The sequence below is a fragment of the Podarcis vaucheri genome (assembly GCF_965113315.1).
Source record: "Podarcis vaucheri genome assembly, chromosome: 2".
Taxonomy (NCBI): Eukaryota; Metazoa; Chordata; class Lepidosauria; order Squamata; family Lacertidae; genus Podarcis; species Podarcis vaucheri.
The window spans coordinates 84,099,319-84,126,567 of NC_138760.1; the positions used below are offsets into that span (position 1 = coordinate 84,099,319).

At 38.6% G+C, this 27,249-nt stretch overlaps 1 protein-coding gene across 10 annotated transcripts in view; it reads right to left on the reverse strand.

Moving 5' to 3' along the window:
* Positions 1-27,249, reverse strand: part of IQSEC1 (IQ motif and Sec7 domain ArfGEF 1) — a 318,662-nt gene that overhangs the window by 191,107 nt on the left and 100,306 nt on the right. For 4 of the 10 annotated variants that reach the window (XM_082211867.1, XM_082211865.1, XM_082211863.1 and 1 more), the window contains exon 3: positions 7,714-7,800. The exons of 2 other annotated variants lie outside the window; for them this stretch is intronic. In XM_082211867.1, coding sequence (XP_082067993.1) covers positions 7,714-7,800 — 87 coding nt within the window. Of the gene's footprint in view, positions 1-1,985; positions 2,006-7,713; positions 7,801-19,236; positions 19,581-27,249 lie in introns of those variants that run through there. 4 more of the 10 variants (XM_082211875.1, XM_082211872.1, XM_082211870.1 and 1 more) reach the window with 3 other exon arrangements.

Genomic DNA, 27,249 nt, shown 5'->3' on the forward strand with positions numbered 1-27,249 from the left:
AGAACATTATCTTCCCTGCCAAGGAGGGGAAAAAAGAGATAGAGGGACAGAATCATAAAGGGACATTGTTAGGAGAACAAAGTATTTAAGAATAATACAGCCCTTTTGTAAACAATACAGAAAGGAAATTTCAGCCTCATTTCATTTGGATTCCTAGAGAGTGCCAGTGTTAGCTGGAAACATGCTTTATTTATTTTGCCCCCGCTTTAAAATACTTTTGCTTAATAAGTTCAAAAAAGAAATTTCATTTAGGACTTTTCCAAGTACACCTACAGGACTATGTTCCATCAAGAATTACTACTTACAAATATGGCTGTACTCTCTTTAAACCCCCCCCCCCACACAGGCAAGAACTCTGCTTCCAAAGTCTCCTGAGTTGCCAGCATCATGAATAATACTACAAACCAGGTCTAACACTCAAATTGCAAAAGCAATGTGGAATACCTCCATCTGTAAAGCTACACTTTTAACCTATGGTGGGAAGAAGCTGAAGGAAGTACCTTCATCATCAGTATGACCAACAGTGGCCATCTGCTTTAATTAAATAGCTAGCTAAAGAAGAATAACAGAAAGGAATAGGAAAGAGAAAGAAAATACAAAAATCTAAAGCCAAACACTATCACTCATTGTATTTGCCAGGTATTGCTATATAATACCAAATGTGTTGCAAATGGATAGATTTAAGTTTTTCCCCCTCTCTGGATCATAGACATAAAAATTTGCTTTAAAACATGGTTTGCTGCACAGCTTTGGCAATGGGATGTTTGCTGTTTGAGAAAGAAGTGAAAGGTCTAACTCAGAGCCATCCATGCAGCTTCCTAATTTGGCTTAGTGCAAATGAACAAAAACGCAAGTTTCTGGAGAGGAAACTGTGGCTGCTTTGGTCTTTCTTTGTTTTTGGATACTACGCTAGGTGAAGCTATAGTTTAGCTCTCTCTAGACAAACTACAAACTGTAACCAAAGTTTGTCCTATAGATTACAACTTGTGGCTTGTCTGGAGAGAGCTAAACAATGAGTCTGGGTTTGGATGACAAGCTAGTCAAACCATGGTTCAGTGTAGCACATCAGCGAAATGCTTGGGAATGAACAAAGGCCACTACAATCCCCTCTCTGGGATCCTGCACATTATTCCATCACACTAAACCAATGTATCCCTGCTTACCCATTCACTGCAAATTCTAGTCAGATTATAGACTTATAAAAATGGTTAATGTGTATGTATAATAGAATAAAATAATTATAATCAGTACATTTTTTGCTCTAACATATAGGGGGAAACTTAGGATTTAGTCTATCTTCTCCAAGTCAAAGCCTAGACAACCCAAATGTCAACCCAATTCCATAGAAGTTGTTCATATTCATGATCCTTTCAAAGTTTCATTCTTACCATTGTATCTTCCATCCTGCAAATATATCGTAGAAGAACAGCTGACTGTCCATGGGGATGCATATTATTGTGAGAAAGCAGGAATGAGAATAAAAATATGCAGGGTAGGGTGAGTAGGAAAAGGATAATCATGCCCATGCAGCTTTGAGAATAGATTTTGAAAAAATGCATTTAATAAGCTTAGATCATTGCCCATCATATATAGGTTCTTCGGTCCTACAGATAACCCATCAATAGCACTTGTTCCCTCCTAGTAATTTCAGATCCCTTGGTTATAATCAGGTCGTGCACAAATCCGACTGAGTGCAGAACTAAATATGGTCACAGGTATTTTTCCCCAGTGGTCCCAGTAATCCACCACAGTAATGCAGGACTCTGCCTACTAATATTTAAAAGGTGAATATAAATGCTGAACAACATTGCTTGCCATGAGGATAAGCAATATGGTTGACCAAATAACTTTTTTTTGTGCTGCTGCTGCTGCTTTGAAAACAGACCTTTGCTAAAATGCTACTCACCATGATTTGTGAAAACAAAACAAAAAATTGCAATTAATTTCAAAATAAGGGAAAAAAAGTGTCAGAATAATGATTTTACCTCATAGAGGTGTTGAACAAACATTATGCAGGTAGGTACTGCAAGAAAATGAAGGGATTTCTTTGGTACTATAACATCCTTTGCAATATCTTTTTGCTTTCACGGGCATCACTGGGGGGAAAAGAAGAGAGAAAGTCTCCAGTTTCAAGATGCTCAGGTAATGTGTTGAGAAATGGACATGAGAATTCAGAAGGATCAGTAATGTAAACAAGGAATGCTTGGCATGATCGGATGGAAGCTGTCAAATCATTCCATGCGCATCAAAACTGAAATAAATCCACATATACTAAATATGATATCATGTCAAACAAAACAAGGATTTGGGGAAGTTTATTTATTTATAAGATGTCTAATGGCATAAAAGTGAATGTCTTCTATTTGTATGTTTTGATTATATGCAACCTTCCTTCCTTTGTGTACTCCATTCTCCAAAGCCTTTACATAGGGCAGCTGCCTCCCTGAACAGTGTGGGCTGTGTCCTAGGAAGTTACAGTGAGAAGTGGGGAATTGCCTCAGTTCAGGCATTCTTCCACAACACAAACTGCTCTATTTAGGAAGGCCTTTGACTGTCTGGAGATGTTTCTCAAGGGGAGATGAAAGGTTGTTTGCATGAGCAGCCTTCTGCTGGCACAGTCTTTGGAACTCATCCCAAACATATGGTAGAAGAAGAAACATAACACTTAGAATGAGGAGATAAACAACAAGGATGGCTTGTTGCTACATGGCACATTATTATATTGAGATAATTGCACTGATTTATTTATTTCATAAAATTTATACACCACTTGATTGTAAAAAACAACAACCCTCAATGCAGTTTACAAAAACAAGACATTGATTTTGCAACTAAAGTTATTTGTTTTATCTATATTCTGTCTTCTTTTCATCACGGGTCTTAACATTAGTGTACATGGGGCTTCCTGGTAGTCTTCCATTCAAGCACAGACCAGGCTCACACTTGCTTAGCTTCAGCAATGTGACCACATCACGCGGCCCTAGACCTGGGAAGTCAACACAGTGCCCTACAGATGTTTCTGGATCCCAAATTCCATCACTTACTTATTTTACACACACACACATTAAAACATATGATGCATAATAAAAATGCACACATCATTCTTGACTATTGCCCGTGCTGGATAGCAACATCTGGAGGGCATTATGTTGGCTACTTGCCTTTGACCAGGCCCTTCTCTCCCCAGTATAGTTTGACCAATGTAGAAGTAAGTAAGAAAAGTGTTTGGGTTTTCTTTTATGTTACAAACACGCATTCATTCCTTATTGATTATTTAAAAATGATGCATAATCTGCTTGTTAGGGAAAAAGTGAAGCAGTGACTGAAATGTCCATCAATTAGCTATCTGCAGCATCAGTATATTCAAGAAGGGGAGGCACAGTTTTAGTGGCTTTCTATGTGTGTAGGAATAACAGAATAACAGAACGCCTTACATTTATTTGTACCTATTAGGGACTACAAAAATAGAACAAAAGCCATGAGTTGATGCTTTGTATTAGATTTCAAGATTTATTTGGAAAATAACCCAAAGGCATCAATCTAAAAATAAACTATAAATGAAGGCATGTGACTACTAATTTCAAGACTAGGGATGGCTTTTGGTAAGTTGCCAAACAGACACTTAACTGGAAAAGAGGTGTGTGCTATAGTGTCACACAATATGTCTTGAGATATTGCTGCTGGTACTGAAGAGTTGCAGATGACAGGGGTATAGAACCTCAGGCCACAGTGTATGTGTCAATGAAGTTTTCCAGGCCTCTCTTATCTGACCCTTGGAACTCTCCACAGGACACACCCCTCAATGGCCCTACTCCACACCCTCCTGTTATTCCCCCCTGGCTGGTATGAGTTCTTGAAATGGAATAATGCCTCCTGCTTGCCTGCGTAGAGAGATGCACATGCAGAAGCTTATGACTTGTGTGGTGGGACTTTACAAAATGAGAGGCACATCACCTGCTGCCCCATCCGCTTGCAAGTGGCCCAGAAGTCTGTCCACTCCTATATTATGAGAAGCTATCAAATCTAAAAGCACGTTATGTTAACTATCTGAAGAAGGAAAAACATAAAGTCAAGCTTGAGGACTGTACAAATTATGATGGAGAATAAAGAACTGAATTTCCAATACAGAAACTACCATTTTGGCTGTGTAGTCATAGAGGTTTAAGAAGAAAGGATTTTATACTTTGAAAGAGTACTTTGGGATGCTCCTTAAAAAAATTAAAGGAGTACTTTTAAGGATCAAAATGAGCACCAATTGAGCATGGATGGACTCAGTATAACTCAATCCAATATAATTTATAGGAGAATGGAATGGAATAATAAAAAGGTGACTGCATGTTTTTCAGGATTTGTTGTAGTGAAAACAATGTTGGCATTGTTCACACACCCTAAAGATCTTTGCTTAAGCTACCTATAGACAAAAGGCTTTTTGTCACCATTATTTGTTACATATTTATTATATGTGTTAATAAGTTCATTAACGAATTAGTTAATTTCATTATGAAATTAACTTTTAAAGGATCGTGGAACTGCAATGCTGCAATCCTAAAGTGATTCTGAACTGTATTGTATGCAACTGAAGCCCAGCTCAGCAAAGCACTGCAAAAGGTCATTTAAGGGTGTTTTTAAATTGTTCCAGCTAAACAAGTTTCCTCAGCTACTGCAATACCACTATTTGGCTACAGCAGTCCTGCATCTTGTGACCCGTTAAGGTGAAAGCAGACGACCAGTGTTTACAACCTTTTTTTTTTTTGCCCAGGCAAACAGCAGAACTAGGACATTTATTGAGCTCCTAGTAGTAGCAGACTGCCTTATAGAACTGGAAGGATGCCATTGACTTGGTAGGTCATAGGACCTGCACACGCATTCTATAGCAAAGATTAAGATATACTTGAAAACAAATGGGGAAAACCTATTTCATGTGTCATTGGCTTGGGCAAGCTGGATTAACAATACTGGGAGCACATACAAGTGGATAGCACATTCACTGATTCCAAAATGCTTATATTTATGATGGAAGAAAACCAAACATAAGGCAAAACAAAGGAAAAATGCTTAAATGATGGAAAAGAAATATGCAATACATGAACTATGTGGGAAACACACAATCATGAAAGCAACAAACTTATGCATATCCATTTACAGACTTAGGTTTCACTGCTGGTTATCTTTTTTTACTAGCACAAGGTGAGCACAACTCTTTTTCAGCCCCATATTTACAATATTTTACACAAATGTTATCCATGAGCTGGCAAATGATAAATAATTTAATTCACTTTTACTGATGAAATAATGAAAAATTATGTGTCCATTTTTAACAACCCTAAATATGTATTTTATCTTGTACTGTGTAAATATCCCATATAAAGTCAGTCATGAGGAACAGCAAAATCTATGTAGGATACAAGCATCTCCAAACACTTATTCAGATGCCTGTGTGATGAAAGCCACCAACTGATATGGATTTTATATGTAATGGATTTAGAAAGGAAAATAAAAGGACGTTAATTTACTGCTCAACCAAAGGCTGGTGGGCTCTAGCTTTTGTGTGCCTACTTTGCATCAGGAATAGGGGAACATTTAGGGGTTCGGAAAGATCAGTATATATGGGGCTTCTGCAGAGGAAGGGAGGGATTTGGAGCACATAGCTTTAAGTGGAAACCTGCCTGCCCTCAAACAAACCTTGCACACCTACTTAAAGACTGAAGCAGCCAGAGGACCAAACACTATTCTAATCTAGTCTAATCCAGTCAAAAATTCCCCACCCTACTTTGCAGGTTCAAACTGTGGGAGGCATTTTGGTGGGTTTCATGGTACAGAGCAAAGCATGAATTGTTTCAGAAAAGGGTAAAGAAAACACCTTTTCTCCTGCTCTTTTTTAATTTAAAAAGAAACTACATGCTGTAGCAGCAAAGGGTCTTTCTTCCCCCTATCCCCGCCCCATTTATTTGCATTGTCCAAGAATCTTAGGCTCGTAGAGTTGGAAGAAACCCTGAGGACCATCTAGTCCAACAACCTGCTCTGCAGGAATCTCAGCTAAAGCATCTGTGACAGATGGCCATCCTACCTCTGCTTAAAAACCTCCAATGAAGGAGAGGCCACCACATTCCGTGTGAGTCCGTTCCACTGTCAAACAGCTCTTACCGTCAGAAAGTTCTTCCTGATGTTTAGTCGGAATCTCCTTGCTTGTAACTTGAAGCCATTGGTTTGGGTGAACAGGGAAATGCAGAGCTCTTTATGCTGCCTTGTTCTTCCCACCAGAATGTCAGTTGGGTGCACACTAGTGTGATCATTTGGCACAATGTAGTTACCCACTTTCCTCTGGATTCCATTCTGTGTATCAATTGACAAAGAAAGCCCTAATAGCTAGGGCTCATACAGCTCTGCATTGCAAAGCACTGTTATGGGAAACCGCTTGCAGCCCAGCTATTAGGACTTGCTTTGCAAAGGAGAACTTGATGCTCCAGCCTTTGGGACAGAACAACCTGCAGCCTATGGACTGCATGTGGCCTGTTGCCTCAGTCCATGGCCTCCAGAATCTCTCATACCTTGTCCCTGATCAAGCACCATTGTTACCACAAGGCACACAGGTCTTATACATGTGTTATCTGAGATCCAACAACAGAACACTATGGCTAGAACACTGTAGGAACCACAATCTATAGTTTGGCATTCAAACTCTATGGGGAAGTGCCATAGCTCACTGAGAGCATCTGCTTTCCAAGTTCAATCCGTTGCTTCCTGTGTGAAATACTGCATGAAATCCCAGAGAGCCACTGCCAGCTAGTGTAGATAGAACTGAACTAAATGGATGGTCTGACTCTGTATAAGGCAACTTCCTATGTTCTAATATGCCTGGTAGCACCTCTTCTCCTATTGCTGCAATGATAGCAGCACTAGGCCAAAGACAAGGTAAGGGAGATTCCACAGATGCATCAGAGGCTACACTGATTGAGGCTAAATGGGGTGGGCTGAGGAAGAGAGGTGGTCTGTGCAGGGGAGCATCCCCCCCCCCCAAGAATGTGGTCCCAAGTGAAACTATATTCCTGCTTTAGAGACTATAGTTCACAGAACGGTGTTAATGAGTGAGCTTTGACTCACACGTCTTTCGCAAGTCGCTTTGAATCTTCTTTCCTGGAAAAAAGTGATTACCGATAATAATTTGGAATCGGCCCTTTGTCTCAGGAAGTAAGACCTCAGGACTTCATAGATGTGTATGCTATGAGTTGATCATGAGCACTGGAAAGAGCTTCTCAAATAGGTGGCGCACCCTCCTTGCAGGCTCATGAGCAAAATCACAGCAAACACAGACCTGCTTATGGGCACTGTTTTGCCTGAGGTATATTTATCTTGGGCAAGCAAAGGAGGAGTGGAAGGGAGCAGCAGAGCATGGTCTCAAGGTCTTGAGGGCTTTCTATGTGTTTGCTTGAAAGCGCCCTCATTGATGTATGCGGACGCTAATTGTTTAAATGTCATGGCATTTGTTTATTTAGTGAAGATATAAACTGGGGGGAACTGGAAACGCTATACTGATTCTCTGTGGAAATTCTACATAGACCTGTACTATAAAAGAGTGTGTGCTCTTTAAATGTTTTAAAATGTGATTTTTAAAGTAATTTTTTTTTAATCATATAGAGGTACCAAAAATAAATATAATAAATGGTCAGGCCTGTCTATGAAAGGAAAAAGTGGGTGGACCATAACTACTCTTACCTGTACTCTGAGTGTGTGGCAGGGACAGTGAGCTGGGTATGGTACAATGGAGCTGGACAGCAAAACTGGTGCAGAGTATTTATAGACCTACGACACAAGGAAAAACAAAGTCAACACACTGAGTGTTTATTAAGGGGCTTTCTAATGGAAAGGTAGGTGCTAATGGTTATATCTGAAATGTTTCAATAAGATTTTTTCCACTTTCTAAAAAAATAAAATAAATACATTAAAACTCCAGTTACTGGAAAATAAAGGGGAATAATCCCCATACAAATGTATGCATACATCAGAAATGAGTATGATGGGTGATTGCAATGAAGAGTTAAAATGTTGTTGGGGTGGGAAGGACCCCCTAAATGTATAACAAGTTTTTTAAATGGATGTCTTTGCTATATTCTGTACAGTAATAGCAAAGATATAAGTTAAGGGTTGGTTAGGATTTCTGCAGAAATATGAAGCAATATATGTGGATCACTCTGCACCAGTCTAGCTGTTATTTTAAACTACTCCAAATTCTGTTGTGCTTTCAGGCACTAGGAAAATAATCAGATACTCAAATAAATATAATATTTTAATAAGCTTGTGGTATAATTTCTTAAGATAATGAACTATTTATGTAATGATGCAAAATCCTATTTTTCTTTTAATTCCATGGAACCAAGCACCAATGTATGTTCAGTAAGCCCTTTTTAGCATGAAAAAATAAATTTTACATCTTAAGAATTATTTCTCAATATGCACCTGCAACTAAACCAGTCAAACAAAATATTGGAAAAATAATGCCAATGCATAAAATGACACAAAACGATACAACAAATAAAACAAAATGTGAGATACATAGTAGTAGTATGCTTCATGGCTGACATGTGTTATGAACATTTTAAGTTTGGTTTATTACAGAAAACATTGTGTGATGAAACCGCAAAATCAAATTTCCTGAATAAAGCAATCTGGATAAGATGGTGAAGATGAAAACCAATACCAATGATCTGATATAACTGGTATTCACTAGCTGCAATCCATTCTGCAAAATAAAACTTGAGACTATTCATGAAAAGATTATAATAATGTGTATTAAAAGTACTCCACTTGGCTCTCTTCGCTTCTTTTGCTCATGGCAGTTTCCCGGGAGCTTCAATAAGCACAGTGTATTTTTAGTTTCAGGTGATTAAAGTCAGAGTCCTATGAGGTCATCCTCTTAAAAGATCAAAAAGACGAGTTAAGCAGAAATATGTCATGCTGTCTGTCTCCAGAAAGAGGAGGGAGTCAAGCACTAATCTTTTAAAAATGAAGGTCAGGTTGCTCTGACTCTTGCTGCTAAGACTTAGATCAGAAGCATCATTAGCAAGTGAGAATAGTCTACTTACTATATTCTACTATAAAGTTGAAAACAGATGGTCACACTTTCCTCTTGGGTTGTAATGTGTGATGACTTACTGTCAGGTTTTTCCTACTACAGTGAGTTCAAATGTAATACCAAACCATAGTTTGCCCACTTGTGGGCTTCGGCTCTGCCCTATCCACATCCCCTTACGCATTCTGCTTCCCTATCTGACTTGCTGGTTTGGAACAAGGCGTACAGTTTGTCACTGCGGATGGCAAACTATGGTTTGTGTTTGTCCCTCCAACGAAAAATGAAAATCCACTTAAAACTATGGTTTCTAACTGTGATTTGGGGGAGAAGCCATAGTTGGCTGATTCAGATATAATGGCAGGCCAAATGGTTTGTCAAAATCAAGAAGACTAGAAGAAAACTGGGACAATGCACAAGGGAAAAAGGGACAGGGCAGCGACTTAGCCCAAGGATGGCCAAACCATGGTTTGGCATTACAGTTGAAATGGTCTAAAGTGTATGTTTTACTGAGATTGTTTAGGAATGTTGTATTATTTCATTGTTGATTCCGACATGATCCACATGTAAAGTTTATTTTGCTCATTTTGCTTTTTATAAACTTGTCTTAACATTTATTTTTATTGACAATGTTACTATGTATTTTATATTCTTTGTAAACTGTTTAGAGCTTTTATTTATAGTTAAACGGTATACAGATTTTGTTAAATAAGCAATATTATCTATGATAGCAAGGAGAAATATATCTGATTAAACATGAATCATATTGTTTATCCAAAATGTTCAAAGCTAAGAAGACTGATTGTTATACTTAACCAAAAACAGTGGGAGGTGTTTGAAAATCTTGAAACATATTTTGGGCAGCAATAAAACCCAAAAGAGTTCGATGGGCTGTTTTGCAAATAATTTAAATTTTTAAAAGTCTTCCTACTGAAGATATGCTGCAAAGTTTTGTTTTGTTTTCCATTTCAGTCTTAATTTCTTTCAAGGATCCTTTAATTCCCATGTTGTTGTTTTTTCTTGAGCAGCCATTAAATGCCTCTAATTTCTAAGTACCATAAACAGTAATAAATCAGTCCTTGCTCAAAAAGCTGAATACAGTATTTTGGGATCTGGGGCTTTGGCTATCGCCCGAAGAACTGTATGATTAGAACATGACTTACCAGTGCCACCATGTCATCATTAGTACCTTTTTATTATAAGCAGAATTTCATATTAGAAATAAGTCTGCAATTAAAAAAATCTAAAGCCATATTTCCCCATACAATCACTTCGCACAATGGTCCCTTGTTATTTCCCAGTCACTATAAATTCAAAGTATAATTTGTGGACCAGTTTCTATCTGTAGACTGTATTTCCTACTGTAAACAAACCATGTATTCCTCTTGTCTAACAGACAAAATTCTGAAAGCTAGTATTTGTTTAATAAAACATTAGCAAATGAATAGCATCTTCTGCAACCATGTCCATCAGTTGTCAAATCCTTTCTGGCTGCATCTCTGTCCCAATACAAATGCACCATCTGGCTAATCGGCATAGAAATAAAAAATGCAGGCTTAAATTGGGGGTGGGGCAATCTGAATTGAAACAGCAGCAAGCGATGGAAGATAGATTCCCTCTCCTGTTTACACAAAGAAAACTATCAGCTCCACACACCAACCTCCAATTTAACTTGCAGTTTGGAACTCAGAGCATGTTCCAAAAAGAAAGCCACATTCAGTTCCTTTGTCTCTCATCTCCCTCTCTTTCTCAAGTAAGAAAAGAAACTGACATAAATTGTATTATTTTTAAGTTCAGATACTTTCGCTACTAAATACATTTTTGTGTAAGAAGGCTTTCCCCTGCAGTGTGATCTAGTGATTACTACTGGTTGCATGCAGTAATTGTAGCAAAATTCTATTTAAAGTAATTATTTATTGAATTTCCCCTCATTTTATCTTATTGTGCACCTCTTTGAGAGCTTTGGTGGGTGGGAGGGTCAGGTGAAGAACAAGGAAGAGGTAGAGAATGAAGAATGAGAGTGACTGATTGGGTGGCTGTTAACATAAAAGGAAAAGCCGTTGGAAATGCATCTCCGATTTTCAGGGATGGGAATATGATGCGCAGTCAGAAGCCATTTGGGAAAGGAAAGGATCAGCCGATCAACCACTCCCATGATTTACTGGCAAATCACGTAAGTAAAAATGAAACATGAATGAATGCCACTGTACTTGTTGCTTTAAAAATAGGGGTGGTTGTGGTAATCTATTTTTTGTAAATTGGGTTTCTGGAGTAGGGTGTGTCATGAGACCTACATTACATAGGGTAACCGTCTCTTTGAAAGTGCCATCTATTTAAATGGCTGTGCAGTACAACTATAAGCCGGTTCCTGTGTTGCTGGGGATTGAGTCTCAGGGTCTTTCCGACATTACAATTCTATGATTCTATGAAGGGAGAGAAGGGCCTGTGAAATTGTCCTTCAACAGTTAACACCTGGACAGCAAAACCGAAAAGGCACAAATGCACATTTAAAGTGTATTTGTGCTCTCTTTTCTGGTGGTGCATTCACTCCCTCTTTTGGCAATGTGTAAGTTGCCATGCTATTCCGGAATTCAATACAGCCTGGTCCCTAATTCTAAGGGTGTAGAGAAAGAGGAGACTGCAGTTGTCCAATGGAAGGACAACCCATTAATAGGTACAGGGGGGAACCTTGGTTATAACAAGAAAGATGATTGATTGATTGATTGATTGATTGATTTACAGGAAGATGCTGAAAAGAATGTGAAAAGAGAAAACTAGGTGTGGATTGTTTGGGAGAAGGACAGCAGACACATGTTATCTAAAGGGAATGCCAATTTTTAACTTCCGAAGAGAGAGGAGGTAATGCTTCAATGTACATACAGGCCATCACTTGGAAAGCTCTGGAAAAGATTGATGCTATAATTGCTCATTGGTAATGAGAAAGGTGTTATTGATTATCATCTGTCATGGATTCACAGATCTTGAATCACTAGTCACTTCTGGCTATGGCTCAACTGCAGAACAGTTATATAGTACACATATGTGTATTACAAGCATTTTATTTGCCTTGCAATTTGTGGTTTGCCTCATCACATTTGTCATCCATAGGTATCTGCTTACATGTACTTACAATTCCCACTTTCTGCTTGTTGGCTGCTGAAGTCTGCCCATCACCTCATGGACAGAAGTGTTACTATTTTCATCTATGAAATGTTAAAGGGTATGGAAACTTGTATGAAAACCAAGCAATTCCTGTAAACAAACACTACAGTTTGAATTGCTGTAAGAATGGGAGATTATGGCTGCTCAATAGGTGAAAAATTGAGACTGAAAGACTGCGCAACTTTTTGAAAAATGCAGCTGAAGTTTAGGATGAATTGTCCTTTTACAATTACACTAAAATGCCTCTGTGTGTAGTTTAAAGAAAACTAGTATTTTTAAATCACAGGCTACATGGTGGGGTGACATTTATTTTATCCATTTAATGAGGGGGCCAAGTGGTCCAGCCTGTCTCTCTTTCCCCTGAAAGGTTCAGGGAGATATCCCCACACCTGCAAATGGATTTCCTGGTATGACCATGTAAGCATCTAATGTCACCTGCTTTTGTGCTATCAATTTTGTTCTATAAATTTTATCTCCCACTACCTGACCTTTTTGGAAACATGTTCGCTTTACCCCCACCCCATCCCCTCAAAGGACTAGAAAAAACCCACTGTGAAAGTTTGCCCAATCACTAGTTATAATGGCCCTTATTTAACAACATTAAGCTGATGGCACCCATTTGTTATCTGCCAGCATTTCTACAATACTACATGCCAAATCAAGTGCATATTAAAATTTACTAACTAAATCAGATAACATTTCCCATGTGTGACATACCGTAGAGCATTAAAATTGTTTGGATCATCCAAGATGAAACCCATAATAAGATCAAACCACTCTAATGCTAAAACAAAGGCAGAAGAAGCAGAACAAATTAAATATAAATTTATTCTCTATATACATTTAGCTTCTTTTGGTGATTTTCCACAGTGTATTTGCCTTCGACTGAAACATTTTAATCGCGCACTTAAAAACAACATATGACTTTCTTGGTTTGTGAAGCTCTTAGTGGAATTCTAGAATGACATTTTTTAAACGACTATTAAAGAAGCAAATTGCAAATTTGCATTGGACTGGAAATTCCAACAACCTGATAAAAATGAGTGGTATCATCTATGTTATTAAAACATCATCAACAGGAAAGAGGGGGGGGGAGATGATAAATATTCTAGGGAAGGGGTGCAGTTCAGTGGTAGAGAATCAGCTTGCATGCAGGCTACTGGGAAAGACTCTTTGCCTGAAACCCTGGAGAGCTGTAGTCAGCCAGTGTAGACAGTACTAATTTAGATGGACTAATGGTTTGGTTTGGTATAAAGTAGCTTCCTTATACTTACTATAAATTAAAAGTTTTAGAATGCATTCCTGCCCCTATTTGCTCATATAAATTTCCCTGGAGTCAGTGGGACACACCATGTATCCTGCATCCTATTTGCACAGGTTATTCATTGGAATTCCCAACTTCAAAACATTGGCTTATTTTCCTTTTCTGACAGAACTATGACCTAGAGATTGCTCCCCCACCCACAGTGTGAGACTTCAGGCTGCAACAGTACCATTTTGAGAGAGCTTATGTAGCAAGATCAAGTCCTGGTTTTTTCATCATAGTTAACGAATTTAAAGCGGTCCATGGGATCCATGCTTTTAATAGCCATAACTATGATCAAGTCTTAACTAGGCACAGACCTTGACCATGGTGAAAGCTACTGGGGATTTTGGCTCCGCTGACCATTAAGTATGATTAACGCTTACATCTGTACCAACCTTAGGCGTTCTCAAGGAACGCAGGCAAAATCCGAAAGGAAGAGATGAACCTTCATCCTCTTTCCAATCTCTTAACCATGGTAACCAGCCCATACAGTTTGAATCATACAAATCCTCGTTAAAATACATGTACACTTAGAACTGAAAACATATGGTCTGAAACTAGTTATATCTGCATTGATGTTTGCATGGTCCCCACCAACAGACGACTATGTGGTTGTAGAAAACTCCTAATTTTATTTTCATATTAACAATGTTAAAAGTTGAGATTATCAGCCTACGGAGCAGTGCTACTGAAAGTTCATTTCATAGATAAACGTAATGAAGATCATCGGTTGAAAAGAAGATTGCCTCTAAATGCAGCCAACCCCCCCCCCCACCAAGAACACACATCACAATCATAGTAATTATTATTATTATTATTACTATGTCTAGATATTTGGTGATCTACACTTCAATTGAGAATTTAGAAACAATTAGCACGATCCAGTCCCGGCATGAGAATTTAGAGATACAGTATAAGAAACACTCGCACACATCTGCACCAGTGAAGAAGCTTCAAAATAAATTGTACTCAGACTTCCCAGGTGCCACACCAATGCCATGCCCAACTTAACATGATGGGGTATGGGCATCCTCCCCTCCCATCAGCATCAAGCATCATCTTCTAGGATCAAATCAAAATATCTAGTACAACATTCTGATAGCAGCCTGCCATATGTCTTTGGAAGCTTTCAAGCAGAGCAGGGAGATGATGTCTCTCTACTGTCACTAGCATCTGATCTTCAAAGGAATATTAGTTCTGAAAAGTAATCTGCTCACTTTGGTGAGCAGATACAGGAAGTGTGCGTATGTGGAAACTATATTGAGAGAGCACATTTCAATATCAACTGAGAATTCTGGATTTAGCAGTCAGCAGGATTGAATAGATTCTTTGTGCAGTGGCTCACTGACTCTTATAAACAAGACACTGATTTCTGGATTTGGTTAGCCACTGCAACTCACTCTACGCATTCCTTCCCAGTCTGAAACTCAGGGAACCATATAGATTTGATCTAGACACAAGCTTTCTTCTCTCTCTCTCAACAATTAGACATGCTGTCAGTGCTTGCTGGCCCCACTGCAATCTCTGTCTGTTAATATGGCTTTGTGTATGCAGAGCCTATGCATGTAAATTCTGTTTCAAAGCAACATAGGGACATTGGAAGGTACAGCCAATGTGCATTGCCTGTACACAGATCTGCGTGAAAAGAATGAAAAAACCTCTGGGAGGGATTGTCCTTCATGGGCTGTGTTGATGTTGGGACTATGGTGTGACTTTGCTGCATTTGCCCGTGGATAAGAAACTGAAGTACGCCCTAAGCTTTTGCTATAAACCTGTATGTCCTGTGTGGCATAGTGGTCAGACAGTTGAATTCTTGGTTAAAGTCCCCTTGGTTAAAATCAATGGGTGACCTTGGACCAGTCACTTTCTCTAAGCCTAGCCCTCCTTCACAGGGTTGTGAGGATAAAATTGGGGGGGGGGAGAACCATGGTACGCTAACCTGGAGCTCCTTGCAAGAAAGGCACAATATAAGTGTAATATAGTAGTAGTAGTAGTAGTAGTAGTAGTAAAGGTATATGAAATCATGTGTCCACATAAACTAATCAGATGAACCGTTCATTTTAAATTGATGACTGATTTGGAAATCACTCCCCGATTCTATACAACCATAATGGATATTAGAATCCTGTGATACAACACCTTGACAATTCTAATTCAATAGAACTGGCATACATTACGACTCACAGCTATAGCATGAAGTGTGCTTAAGTAAAAGCAAAAGATACCCACCAGACACGAAAGAAAATGAAATGTGGCTAATTGGCAAAACTCACTTGACTTCCCTTATGAGAAGACTCCTATTAGATTCTGTCACGGACTTGCTTATTAGCATGGTAAAGAAAAAAGCCCAAGCTAATCCTTTTCTTTGCTGAAGTATATGAAGTTCTTTGCAGATATTTATTGCCAACCTACACAGCAGAGCTTCCAGAGCTTCTTAATGCAACTTCTAAATTCCATCATGAATCTTAAAAGAATCTAGGGTTTTCCAGATGTGAGGTGCTGTATTGCCTTTTTCAGAATGGAGATAAGCCCATTTTTAAAAGAATATACTCCACCCAAATAAAACATGCTATCAAAAAGGAGTTTTGTTTGTTTATGCGGTCACCAACAGGCATAAAAACAACTAGCCTTTCCAGAGATTTCCGCTTTGGTCTCATATCTTTATGAGTCATATTTTCAGAGGTTATTTTTAGCTATGAGTTTTAAATAGTTCATAACTCTTTCCAAACCTTCACCAACAGCCAAGTAAAAATTCCAAAATGATATGCATTCCTTGGTTTCAAATAAAATATGGTGGTGTGTTTATATCAGAAAATCAGTCAATCACAAATTGGTTCAACAACAGATATCACCTTACCTATTATATTCCTCTTCTAATGCTGTTTCTAAACATCTACAACACTTCATGGCTATTTTAACAATGCAATGTATGGTACATAAAACATACTGTTCCTTTCTGTTACCCCTAAGTAACCAATTTATTTTCATCAGTACTCAGCAAGAGATGCCAGCGTAATATGCATGTTGTAGAATATAATCAACTTAGTTAACATTCCTAATGGTGAATTATTAATAAATTGTTAATAGAAGAAGCTGAAGTAGCAGATAAATTTTAAAAGAACAGCACACAATACATTCCTGATAATTAATAATTTTCTCATGATTTTTTTACTATGCAGCAATTCCATTGGGTGATATCTAACTAAGTCGGACTCAGAGTAGACTGATTGAAACAAATGGACTTCAGGTCCATGGATTTCAATGAGTTTGAGTATGACTAACATCAGATATCAGATATCACCTATCAAATACTTAACACAGATACATCAGAAAGCTACTTTTAAAAACAATACTATGTGGAAACAACATGGCAGTAGCTAAATAGAAAAATAAAAATATTGAGATGGTGAAAGGATATCATATATGGTAAAGCAAAGTATTGTTACCCAATATGTGTTTCATCCATGGAAAATGTCTTCTGCTAAAATAATAGAACCCATCTATGTTTCTGGTAAAGGGCTGAAGACAAGATTTTGAACTCTTAACAGATCAAAGTATCTCTTCATGCTGTCAGTGTGTCTCTGTGTGTTTTAAAGAAAAGCTCTTAAATATCCAGACACCATGAAAATATTTAAAGGCATTATTTGAAACATCAAGATACAATCTGTGCAGTCTTAATTTGATCTATACTTCTTGCCAGATATGACTTTACCTTTAGAAAACAAATACTGTTTTCCCCCCAATCAAACTAAAATATAAAACTTGAAATGAAAGGAGACAAAGCCTTACATTCTACAATACACGTTCTCACATGGATCTGGCTCTGTTACACGTGGAAAGGATACATTGCTATTTGATTTTTAAAATAAAGCACTGGCATTGTAAGGAAGTAATCTCTAAATAACTCAAATAATTAGATCCACAAGGAAACCCTTCCTCATCAGGACAGACAAGTACTGTAATGTGCTAAGGAACTAAACAGTGAGCAGAAGTCATGGATCATCCTCGCCACCTTACAGGTCTGTATAACGGTGGCATTCTTGATCACATATTGCTCAAGAAAACAATTAATATTGTTATATGAACGTAATATATTATCATTATAGTTCTATACTGGACAACATATTATGTTTTCCTGCACGGATTATACAAAGTCTATTTAATGTTTGCTAACCCCAATCAAAAAAATCAGAACCTCTGCTAATACAAGTGAAGTCTAGTATAGTAGCAAATTTTTTTCCTTCGGACAAAATAGCACTAAGACACTGGATTGTTCACCATTTAGAGTACATAATGTAGATTAAGTTATTGCCTGAATCCAAGCACGGAAAACTGGCATAAAATATCAGCAATCATCCAAACAGTCAAAGAGATACTTCTTACTTTCACCCCAAAGCTGCAGTCCTCAAATGTACTCATCTCAATAACCAATACTCTGGAATAAGTTGTTCCAAGGGTTTTCTCCAACAATAATTCCTCCAGAACTACTTTATTAAAGTTAATGGCAATGGGCTGTGGTTTGAAATCTTGATCCAAAAGCAAGCAAAGTCAACCTTTTGGATTAAAGCCAGTTTATCCCCACTGAAACCTTTCATCCAAGTAATAGTTACCTTTGAGTATAGAAGTTTTGCTTCTTAAAATGGAATACTGGGTTTAAATTTAACTTCAGCCGCGTTGTGCAAATCAGACTTCAATTAAGGTGAACTATGGCAAGGTCTGTGCTGCATAGCACCTCTCTCGTACGTGGCTGGTTTTCAGGAAGTCTATTTGTGGGGATAAGCTTACTGGGAACTGGCGGGTCAAAAAATGCAAACTTACGCATTACAGTAGTAGATTTGAACATTAACCACATTCTGGTACTTCTATTGACATCAACAATGCACTATACGATTGCAATAAAAGCAAGACATATTTGAAATATTGAACCTTTTGAATTCTGTGCTTCAGACAAAATGGTGGAATTAGCATAATACAGTGAAATATACTATCAGGCATTCATCTATTTTTTGTCTAAATCTGCTTAAAGTGATAGGCACACTAGTATAATTGACTTTATGACTGCAGGTTCATGAATCAAAGTCTATGGTGTTCTTCCAATATATTCACCTCATACAGTCTCCTTATGACTGCAATTTCCCACCAGGTTTGTGGAAACTATAATATCATATCATCAAGAAAAACCCGAAAAGCACACACATTGCTCTGAAAACTAAATCCCTGCAGTGTTAATATTATGAACAATGGCTTATCTAGCACATTAATACTGTGCCAAGCAGCATGAAATTATATATTGCTGTGTCACAAGCAGCATCAAGGACATATATATCTAAAACCATTTTCTAAATAAGCAATTAACAAAAGCATTTATACAAAATGGAAGGTATTTATTATTGAGAAATAGTCCTAAACACAATCTCTTTCAATCACTCTTTTACTGAAAAATCCCATGTTTAAAATAGCCAGATTTGACCAAATCACTAACAGGTCTCTCTTTATTTCCTACGATGCTGAATTATTTCAACATTTGCAGTCCTGAAGCCATTCAGCTACAGAATTTCAACATGCACATCAATGTGGTGCTGGAAGGTAACACCCATAAAATGGTTCATGAAGAGAAAGCTGCTGTACTATGAATGAATTGCTATTCTTATTCCCATCTTCAATAATATGGATGCTAATGGATAACAAAGAGGAGAATACTTACAAATTACACCTTCTGCAAGCCATCCTTGATTTTTTGAGAAGACTCTTTGTTTCTTTTCTTCTTCTAAGGTAGAACACGTCTCTCCTCCAGGAATCAAAATTCACATTCACAGCTTTCACAGACTCATTCACTCTCAAAGAGGAATACCACAGATAAGGGAACCTGTGATGTAACCAGCATCAAATGCTGCATCAGATAAACCCAAGGGCTCTAAGGGGCTATATTTTGCAAAAGGAAAAGGTTTTTCTGAGAAGGAGGAGGAGGATTGGCAGTGTGCAAGCCACGAGTACGGGACTCACATTTATGCTCTCTGCCTCATGAAAAATCTTCAATTTATAATGAGATTATTGTATTTAAAATAGAACCACAGTTGCATTCTCCTATGTTACTGTTTCATATTTTTAAAGAATCAGATGATGCAGTTTTAGAATTCACCATCTTTTTATGAACAGTATAGTACAGTCCAAACTAGAAAAAGGCCATTGGTCCTTTTATCTCCATGGTAACAGCAGCATCTGTGGAGGCAAATTCTACACCCTTCTTTACTGCAGAGTCAATATATAGTGATACACGATGCTGCTAACTGACAAAGCAGAAGATGGAAGAAAAACAGGTGAATGAGAATATATTTTGGTAATTTGTTTCAGAACAACTGCTTTATAGCAATATTTAGATGTAAAGGGGCATTTTTGGTTTACATGATAGTCCTTCCTTCAGTCTGCATTAGATGTCTTACTCTTTGAGCATCATAGTTCGTCTGCTGCTTCCAGTATAGGTATTTGAGGAAGCTATACACATGCCTCTTTGATAAAAAAAAATATGCACAGCATGTCTTGACAATCAGTGTACACATAAAACACCTTAAATATAAGAATATTGCACCTAATTTCCACACATCTTTTAAATTATCTGAAATCTAATCATATAAAGAAAACTTGCATTACAAAATGTTTGATTTTATTTAAAAAAAAAAACCCCTCTCCTTCCCCACTTTCTTCAACTGTTCCCTTTTCATGATGTTTCTCCCTTCCAAGGCCCATTTACCAAAATGTCTATACAAAATAAAAATGGAATGGGGAGTGGCACTCTTACTACTGAAGCATTTCACCAACAGCTCCGCTAGAATAGAAAGAAGCCTCATGCTGTGCTTTCTTTGACTAAAGACCCCTGAGCAACATTTCCTCTAAGGTGATAAAATCTAATCAGGGACCCAAGGAATCAATTCACTCATAACAATCTTACTGACTGCCATGGTGAACAAGGGAAACTCACCTAAATTTTAGAGTGATTCAGCATTCTTTCAACATAATTAAGATAGCCAATCTGTCTCTTTTGGCAGATGAGTCATTATGATGCCCATCTGCTCCCATTAGTAAGTAAAATATATTACAAGGACAATGTATATTCATGGATAAGGCTAAGGTATGAACAAAAAGCTATCATACAGCCTGGAAATGTTTCAGCTACCTAGAAGAGAAAGTTGTCAGACCAATGTTGATCATCACCACAAGGTCTAATAAGATTCTTAAGTAGCAGAGGTACATGGGGTTTTGTGAATGGTGACATGCTTAATAATTTAAAGAAGATAAAGTAAATAAGGGAAACATATTTTATAGCTGTGTTTGTAACATTTGGCATGCACATCTGCAACTGCCCAACGTTTCAACATTAGGTGGATCTTCGTATCTTATATCTCAATTTTCCTTCACTTTGAATTAAGGTTATCATTTGGCACACACATACAAGGAAGCAATGGATTATGGGCATCTGTCCCAACATTTCAACAAACTAATTTGCAACTAAGCCTTCTCTGGAGCAAAGTAAAAGGTAACTAAACTGAGTATATTCCAAATAAATGGATCGGATGGGAAATCTTTTATAATGTAACATTGTCACTAGTTATCTAAGAGGATTTGTTACTAAAATGACAGTTCATTTAAATAATAGTGCCTAATTTCACTTAAGATGGCCATGCATTTAAAAATTAATCAGAGTTGCAGGAAAGCCTTTCTATTATTAATTGATTGTTATATATGAGAAAGAAGGAGGGAGAGGGAAAGAGAATGGCAGCAGCAATTTAGCACAGTTAAAAAAAAATTCCTGTTAAAATATTTTGAAAAGAATAAACATGGCAATGATGTAAAATTAAACTGAAGCCTCTTGTCTGCAAGGATGTGCTGTTTTCTAAGCATTTATGTCCTATCTTCCTATGCAGCTTAAGTGTGCACTGTTCATTTGCATTTTTGTATGCTTAATCCTCTCCCACCATAGGGATAGAAAAGTCCCTCACTGTAGCAATCCTTTCACTAGATTACAGTGGTACCTCGGGTTAAGAACTCAATTTGTTCTGGAGGTCCATTCTTAACCTGAAACTGTTCTTAACCTGAGGTACCACTTTAGCTAATGGGGCCTCCCACTGCACAATTTCTGTTCTCATCCTGAAGCAAAGTTCTTAACCTGAGGTATTATTTCTGTGTTAGCGGAATCTGTAACCTGAAATGTCTGTAACCCGAGGTACCACTGTATCAGAAATCATTCAAATCTACTAAAAACAATGTTCAACTTTACTTTTACCAATGCCCCTTACCCATGTTATTCTTCAAGACACTCTAGGTCACTGGACTTCTACAAAATTGTAGGATAAAGGCGAATATAACTCTAGCATGTTTGAATCTAATTAGTGCATGAAGGAGTTACCATAAGCTGTCCTGCCAGGTTTGGTCTATATCCTCACCTTGAGATGAAGTGGGTCACCAATCCTTCTCTCTCACTCTCCAAGTGGATTTCAGCATGTAAGGAGCTCAACCACATGGCTTTAACCAGCCTCTTTTGTTTCAGACCAGAATGGAGTCTGAAACTAGTAGCTTTCTCTACTAGTAGTTTAGAAACTTGTACCTTTTGTAACTAAGCAACACTTCAACTGCCTGTGCATCTTTTCTGACTGCTATATGGAAAGCACCTGAATCTGACCTTTGAAGAGTTTTGTAAGTAACGTATTTTATGACCTACAAAATGTGTGGTCCACCTCTATGCTAGGGAAGTGGGATAGCTTGGAAATAGCTTTTAAAATGTGACATTCTGGGACTTACTGGAAGAGCACATTTTTACTCTTTTACAGCCTATATCCCCATTCTTTTCTTTCTTGTATGTTTTGTGATGTTAAATCTGTGCTAGGGTTTTCTCACCAAAGTGTACTTGGTCCCAACTTGGGTCTTGGCTTCCAGGGTTCCAACAGAAATGACTGTATGGCAATATGAGGCCCCAAAAGTAATTTAGTACTGGGGGATATTCCATCACTCCCTGACCAAAATACTCAGGATGATAATGAAATCAGAGGGGCACCCAAAGAAGAAAGTGTCATAGTAATGGGTGTATTCAATTCCCTTACATAGACCAGATAAAGAAATGCTCTGGTCACAGCAAATGACTACTACACTAAATGACTGTGCCCTAAAACACTGGAATAAACTCCAGGGGAAGTGACTCTCAATAAAACAGTAAGTGGTGCCCAGGACTTAGTGAGAGATCTAAACATCACTGAACTATTTGGAAACAGCGGCTACAATGCTATCAAATTCAACATCTATGTAACTGGACAATTGCCAAGCAAGTCCAACACCTATGAGTTCAAAAGAGGAAACTTCTCCAAAATGAGAAGTGACTGGCATAAAAGAAATTGAAAGGGAAAGTCAAGAAGGTCATACTTTTCCAGAACATATGGGGATTACTCAAACCCACACTATTAGAAGCTTAACTTGAATGCATACCACAGGTCAGGAAAGTTACCACCAAGTACAAAAGGTCATGAGTGCGATTAACAAGCAGCATCAAGGAAACTATTAACGGGGGGAATGATTTGTTCAGAAAACAGAAGTCTTGCTCAAATGGAGAGGGGGGAGAAGGAGGACAAACTTGTACAAAATAACTACATGTAGGCAATAGCAACACGAACCAAAAAGAACTTTGAGAAGCGTATCACAGAAAACATCAAGACCAACTATTTTTTTAAGTATTTCAAATGGGTAGGAAGGTTGGGATGAAAGAGGGTGGAGCAAGAGTGTGCTAAAGGATCATAAGAAGACTGTATATGTCTTCACTGCAGAAGATGGAGAGTAGATATTGATGTCTGAACTGACATTTTCAGAAAGGGAGTCTAAGAAACCAAGGCAAACCGTGGTGACAAGTGGTAAGGTTCTTGACTTTATTTACAAGTTGAAAGCAGACAAATAACTGAGTCCAGATTATATCCATACAAAACTTCTTAAATAACTCAAATGTGGAGTTTTCTAACAGAAGCTGCAACATGTCCCTGAGATTGATCTCAGCAATAAAAGACTGGAAGGTGGCCAATGAATAATTTAAAAAAAAAAGGATGCAGGAAATTACAGGCAAGTTAGCTGAATGACTGCTCTGGGTAAATTGGTGGAAAGTATTATGAAAGATAACGTTACTAAGCATATAGAAGGACAAGTCTTGCTGAAGAATACTCAGCATAGCTTCTGCAAAGGTAAGTCCTGCCTCCACAACATTTTAGAGGATATTAATAGACATGTGGATACAAGTTATCTAGTAAACATTATTTACTTGGACTTCCAAAGTATGCACATCAGATACAGTTCTTTAAGCAGCAGAGGATACTCAACTTCACAGTTAACAAGATCCTATGGGGAGGGGTAATTTGGTTGTGAAAACAGACATGAAGAAATGTATTATTCAAGGACAATTTCTACCTAGCTCCCAATCCGTCAATCTGTAAAGTGGCAAATCTTCACACATTTCCAACAATATTTAAATTATTTCTGTGTGAAATTTTTGAGCCCAATTCAGCTCTGGCAGGTGAGGCTTCACAAATATGCAATGCTGCTCTGCTGCCAGCATAAGGGCAGCACAATAAGTGCACCCCTCGGTTCCCATCACTACAGGGTGTTTTAGAGAAGAGTCAGGAGGTTCGTTGATCGAGCTGAGGCTTCAAGAATAGAGAAAGAGGCAAGTTTTGCCAGTCTGCCCTCCTTCAGCCCTCCTCCATGCCACCTTCCACACTGTTTTGAAGGGTTCCCCAACCCTCTGGAGCAGATAGCGGGGGGCTACAGGGGAAGTGGTAATTGACAAAAATCCCATCTTCCCTGTTCCACTGACAAAATACACCAAAGTCACACAATTTTCCTTTTGTAATGGCTTCCCTGCCCCATGCTCTTTAAAGGAATTGCTTCCCTGCATATCTCACAGGTCCTTCCCAATAACTTTACATATAAGGGGAATGATTCCATAGTGAACAAAACATTCAAAGAATAATATATTTATGGTAGTTAATCCACACAGAGTTTGGTTAATTCAAGGCATGGAATTCTAAAATCTCCAAGACACTGGTGTTGCTTTCTTGATCTTTCTTAAATTAAGTGGCCTATTGCCACAAGGAGCAACAAAACTGTAGCCTTATGGGGCACCATGGGGCATTGTTCCTGCTAACTTGCTTCTGGACCTCCAGTGATTTGTGGGAAATGGGGAGAAGATTGTGTTCCCCATCTAAGCAGTGATGAGCAAATTGTAAAGTAGAAATGGGAATACAGGAGTCATGGGGCCACCATCCCACCTCTAGTCTGATCAGAATCAGGCTTGCATTGACAGGGTCAGACGAAGATTAAAGGCTGAATGGTGAGAACCTGGGTTGGGGGAGGGGGAATTCCCCTTTATGCCTCACCTTCAGCTACTTTGGAAAGGTGACCATGGAATCCATCGCTCCACTTTGACCCTCCTGCAGCCTTAGTGGGGCTGGGGAAAGCTCTGACCAACTGAGGGGTGAGGCTGAACCAAAGGTGTGTCAGTCTTGTCACTTACAACCACACACTACCTTCACAGATTTGAGCAGGACCTCCCCCAACCCCATGACAGAAAGCGCACTTACAAGCTTAACATTCCCACAAGGGGAAAGAGTCTCAAAAGTGAGTGTGCCATGCCTCATCTTTTAAAACTTGACAAGAGGGGCAGTAAAACCTGTTGGGACATCTTCATCACTTCTGTCCAGTTCTGAACTTCTTGCCCTGCTCCTGAACTCCCTAAACCATGACCCCAGAGCTCTGTGTCTGCTGTTGAGGCTGTACTCTTACCTGCCTGAATAAGATTTCTTTCTTACAAGTAAGAGTGTCTGTCTGCATGTTTTAGGCAGGAGCCAGGATAGCAGAGGCGTGCCTTTGCTCAATGGGATCTCTAAAGCAAGGCTGAGACCAGCTGCAAGCGAAACAGAAGCCCAAACAAATGCAAACTGGTGTTACAATTCCACTGTAAGTGGCTTAAGGGGGGGGAGAGAGAAGTGGATTGGTTAGGCAGGTGCTGAATAGACAAACAGATGAATTCTGGTTGACTGCAGTAGCCCACTTATAATATAAAACAGGCATAGGCAGACTCGGCCCTCCAGATGTTTTGGGACTACAACTCCCATCATACCTAGCTAACAGGACCAGTGGTCAGGGATGATGGGAGTTGTAATCCCAAAACATCTGGAGGGCCAAGTTTGCCTATGCCTGTTTTAAGCAATAATTGTTTCTCCCAAAACAAGTTTAGCAAATGTGTTTGTTAAAACTGTCTGTCTGATGTAAAAGGTCCTGACCCTGGCAGGTGACTCCATAGTCAGAGCAGCAGTGACCCAGGCCATCCCAGGCAGACAGTTTTAACAAACACATTTGCTAAACATGTTTTGGGAGAAACAATTATTGCTTAAAAGTACTTTCTTCAAGACACCACTCTGCATTCACATCCTGTTTAAACACTTCTTGTAATTGTTACTGTTCTTATAAACAATTGAAGCAAGCTCAAGCAAAACACCTAGCAAGGAGTCTTGAAATCACAACTTGTCAGCTTGATAAATTGCACCATTCCTTCTGATTCAGAGAATGTGTTACTACACATAATGCAAATAATGGACCACTTTCCTCATGTGCTGTTAACTCACAAGGGTGAGTGTTATGATCCATCATGTACGTGAAAATTATTAACATAACTGAAATGTTTAGTCCAAAAAGTGCATAATTTTGTTTCATTACATGCTCCCCCTTCACTCCTGTTTTACCGCTACTACAGTTTACTTATAGGTTCTATACAACTGACACTAAAAGGGAAGTTAACACTTTCATACAAACACAATGCTATAGTGATAAATAAATTCGCAAATAGAAGGGGAAGAAATGGAGGCAGTGAGAGATTTTACTTTCTTGGGCTCTATGATCACTGCAGATGGTGACAGCAGCCACGAAATTAAAATACGCCTGCTTCTTGGGAGAAAAGGGATGACAAACCTAGATAGCATCTTAAAAAGCAGAGACATCACCTTGCCGACAGAGGTCCATATAGTTAAAGCTATGGTTTTCCCAGTAGTTATGTATGGAAGTGAGAGCTGAACCATAAAGAAGGCTGATCGCCGAAGAATTGATGCTTTTGAATTATGGTGCTCTTGAGAGTCCCATGGACTGCAAGAAGATCAAACCTATCCATTCTTAAGGAAATCAGCCCTGAGTGCTCACTGGAAGGACAGATCGTGAAGCTGAGGCTCCAATACTTTGGCTACCTCATGAGAAGAGAAGACTCCCTGGAAAAGACCCTGATGTTGGGAAAGATGGAGGGCACAAGGAGAAGGGGACGACAGAGGACGAGATGGTTGGATAGTGTTCTTGAAGCTACTAACATGAGTTTGACGAAACTGTGGGAGACAGTGGAAGACAGGAGTGCCTGGCGTGCTCTGGTCCATGGGGTCACGAAGCGTTGGACACGACTAAACGACTAAAGAACAACAACATATTTATGGATATAAAAAAAATAATTTCAGAGTTCTCAAAGAACATGCAGATATAAGTATCACCAGTTGCTTTTTTTTTATTAAAGAAAACCTTCGTACATCAGGTAAAATACACCCAGGGGTAGCTCAGGATATTTTGCAGTTATAGGCAAAATGTCCCCTTCTGGCCCTCCTCCCTGTTGCCGGCCTTGCCACCACAACTGCACCCTTGCCCATGGCTGCCCTTC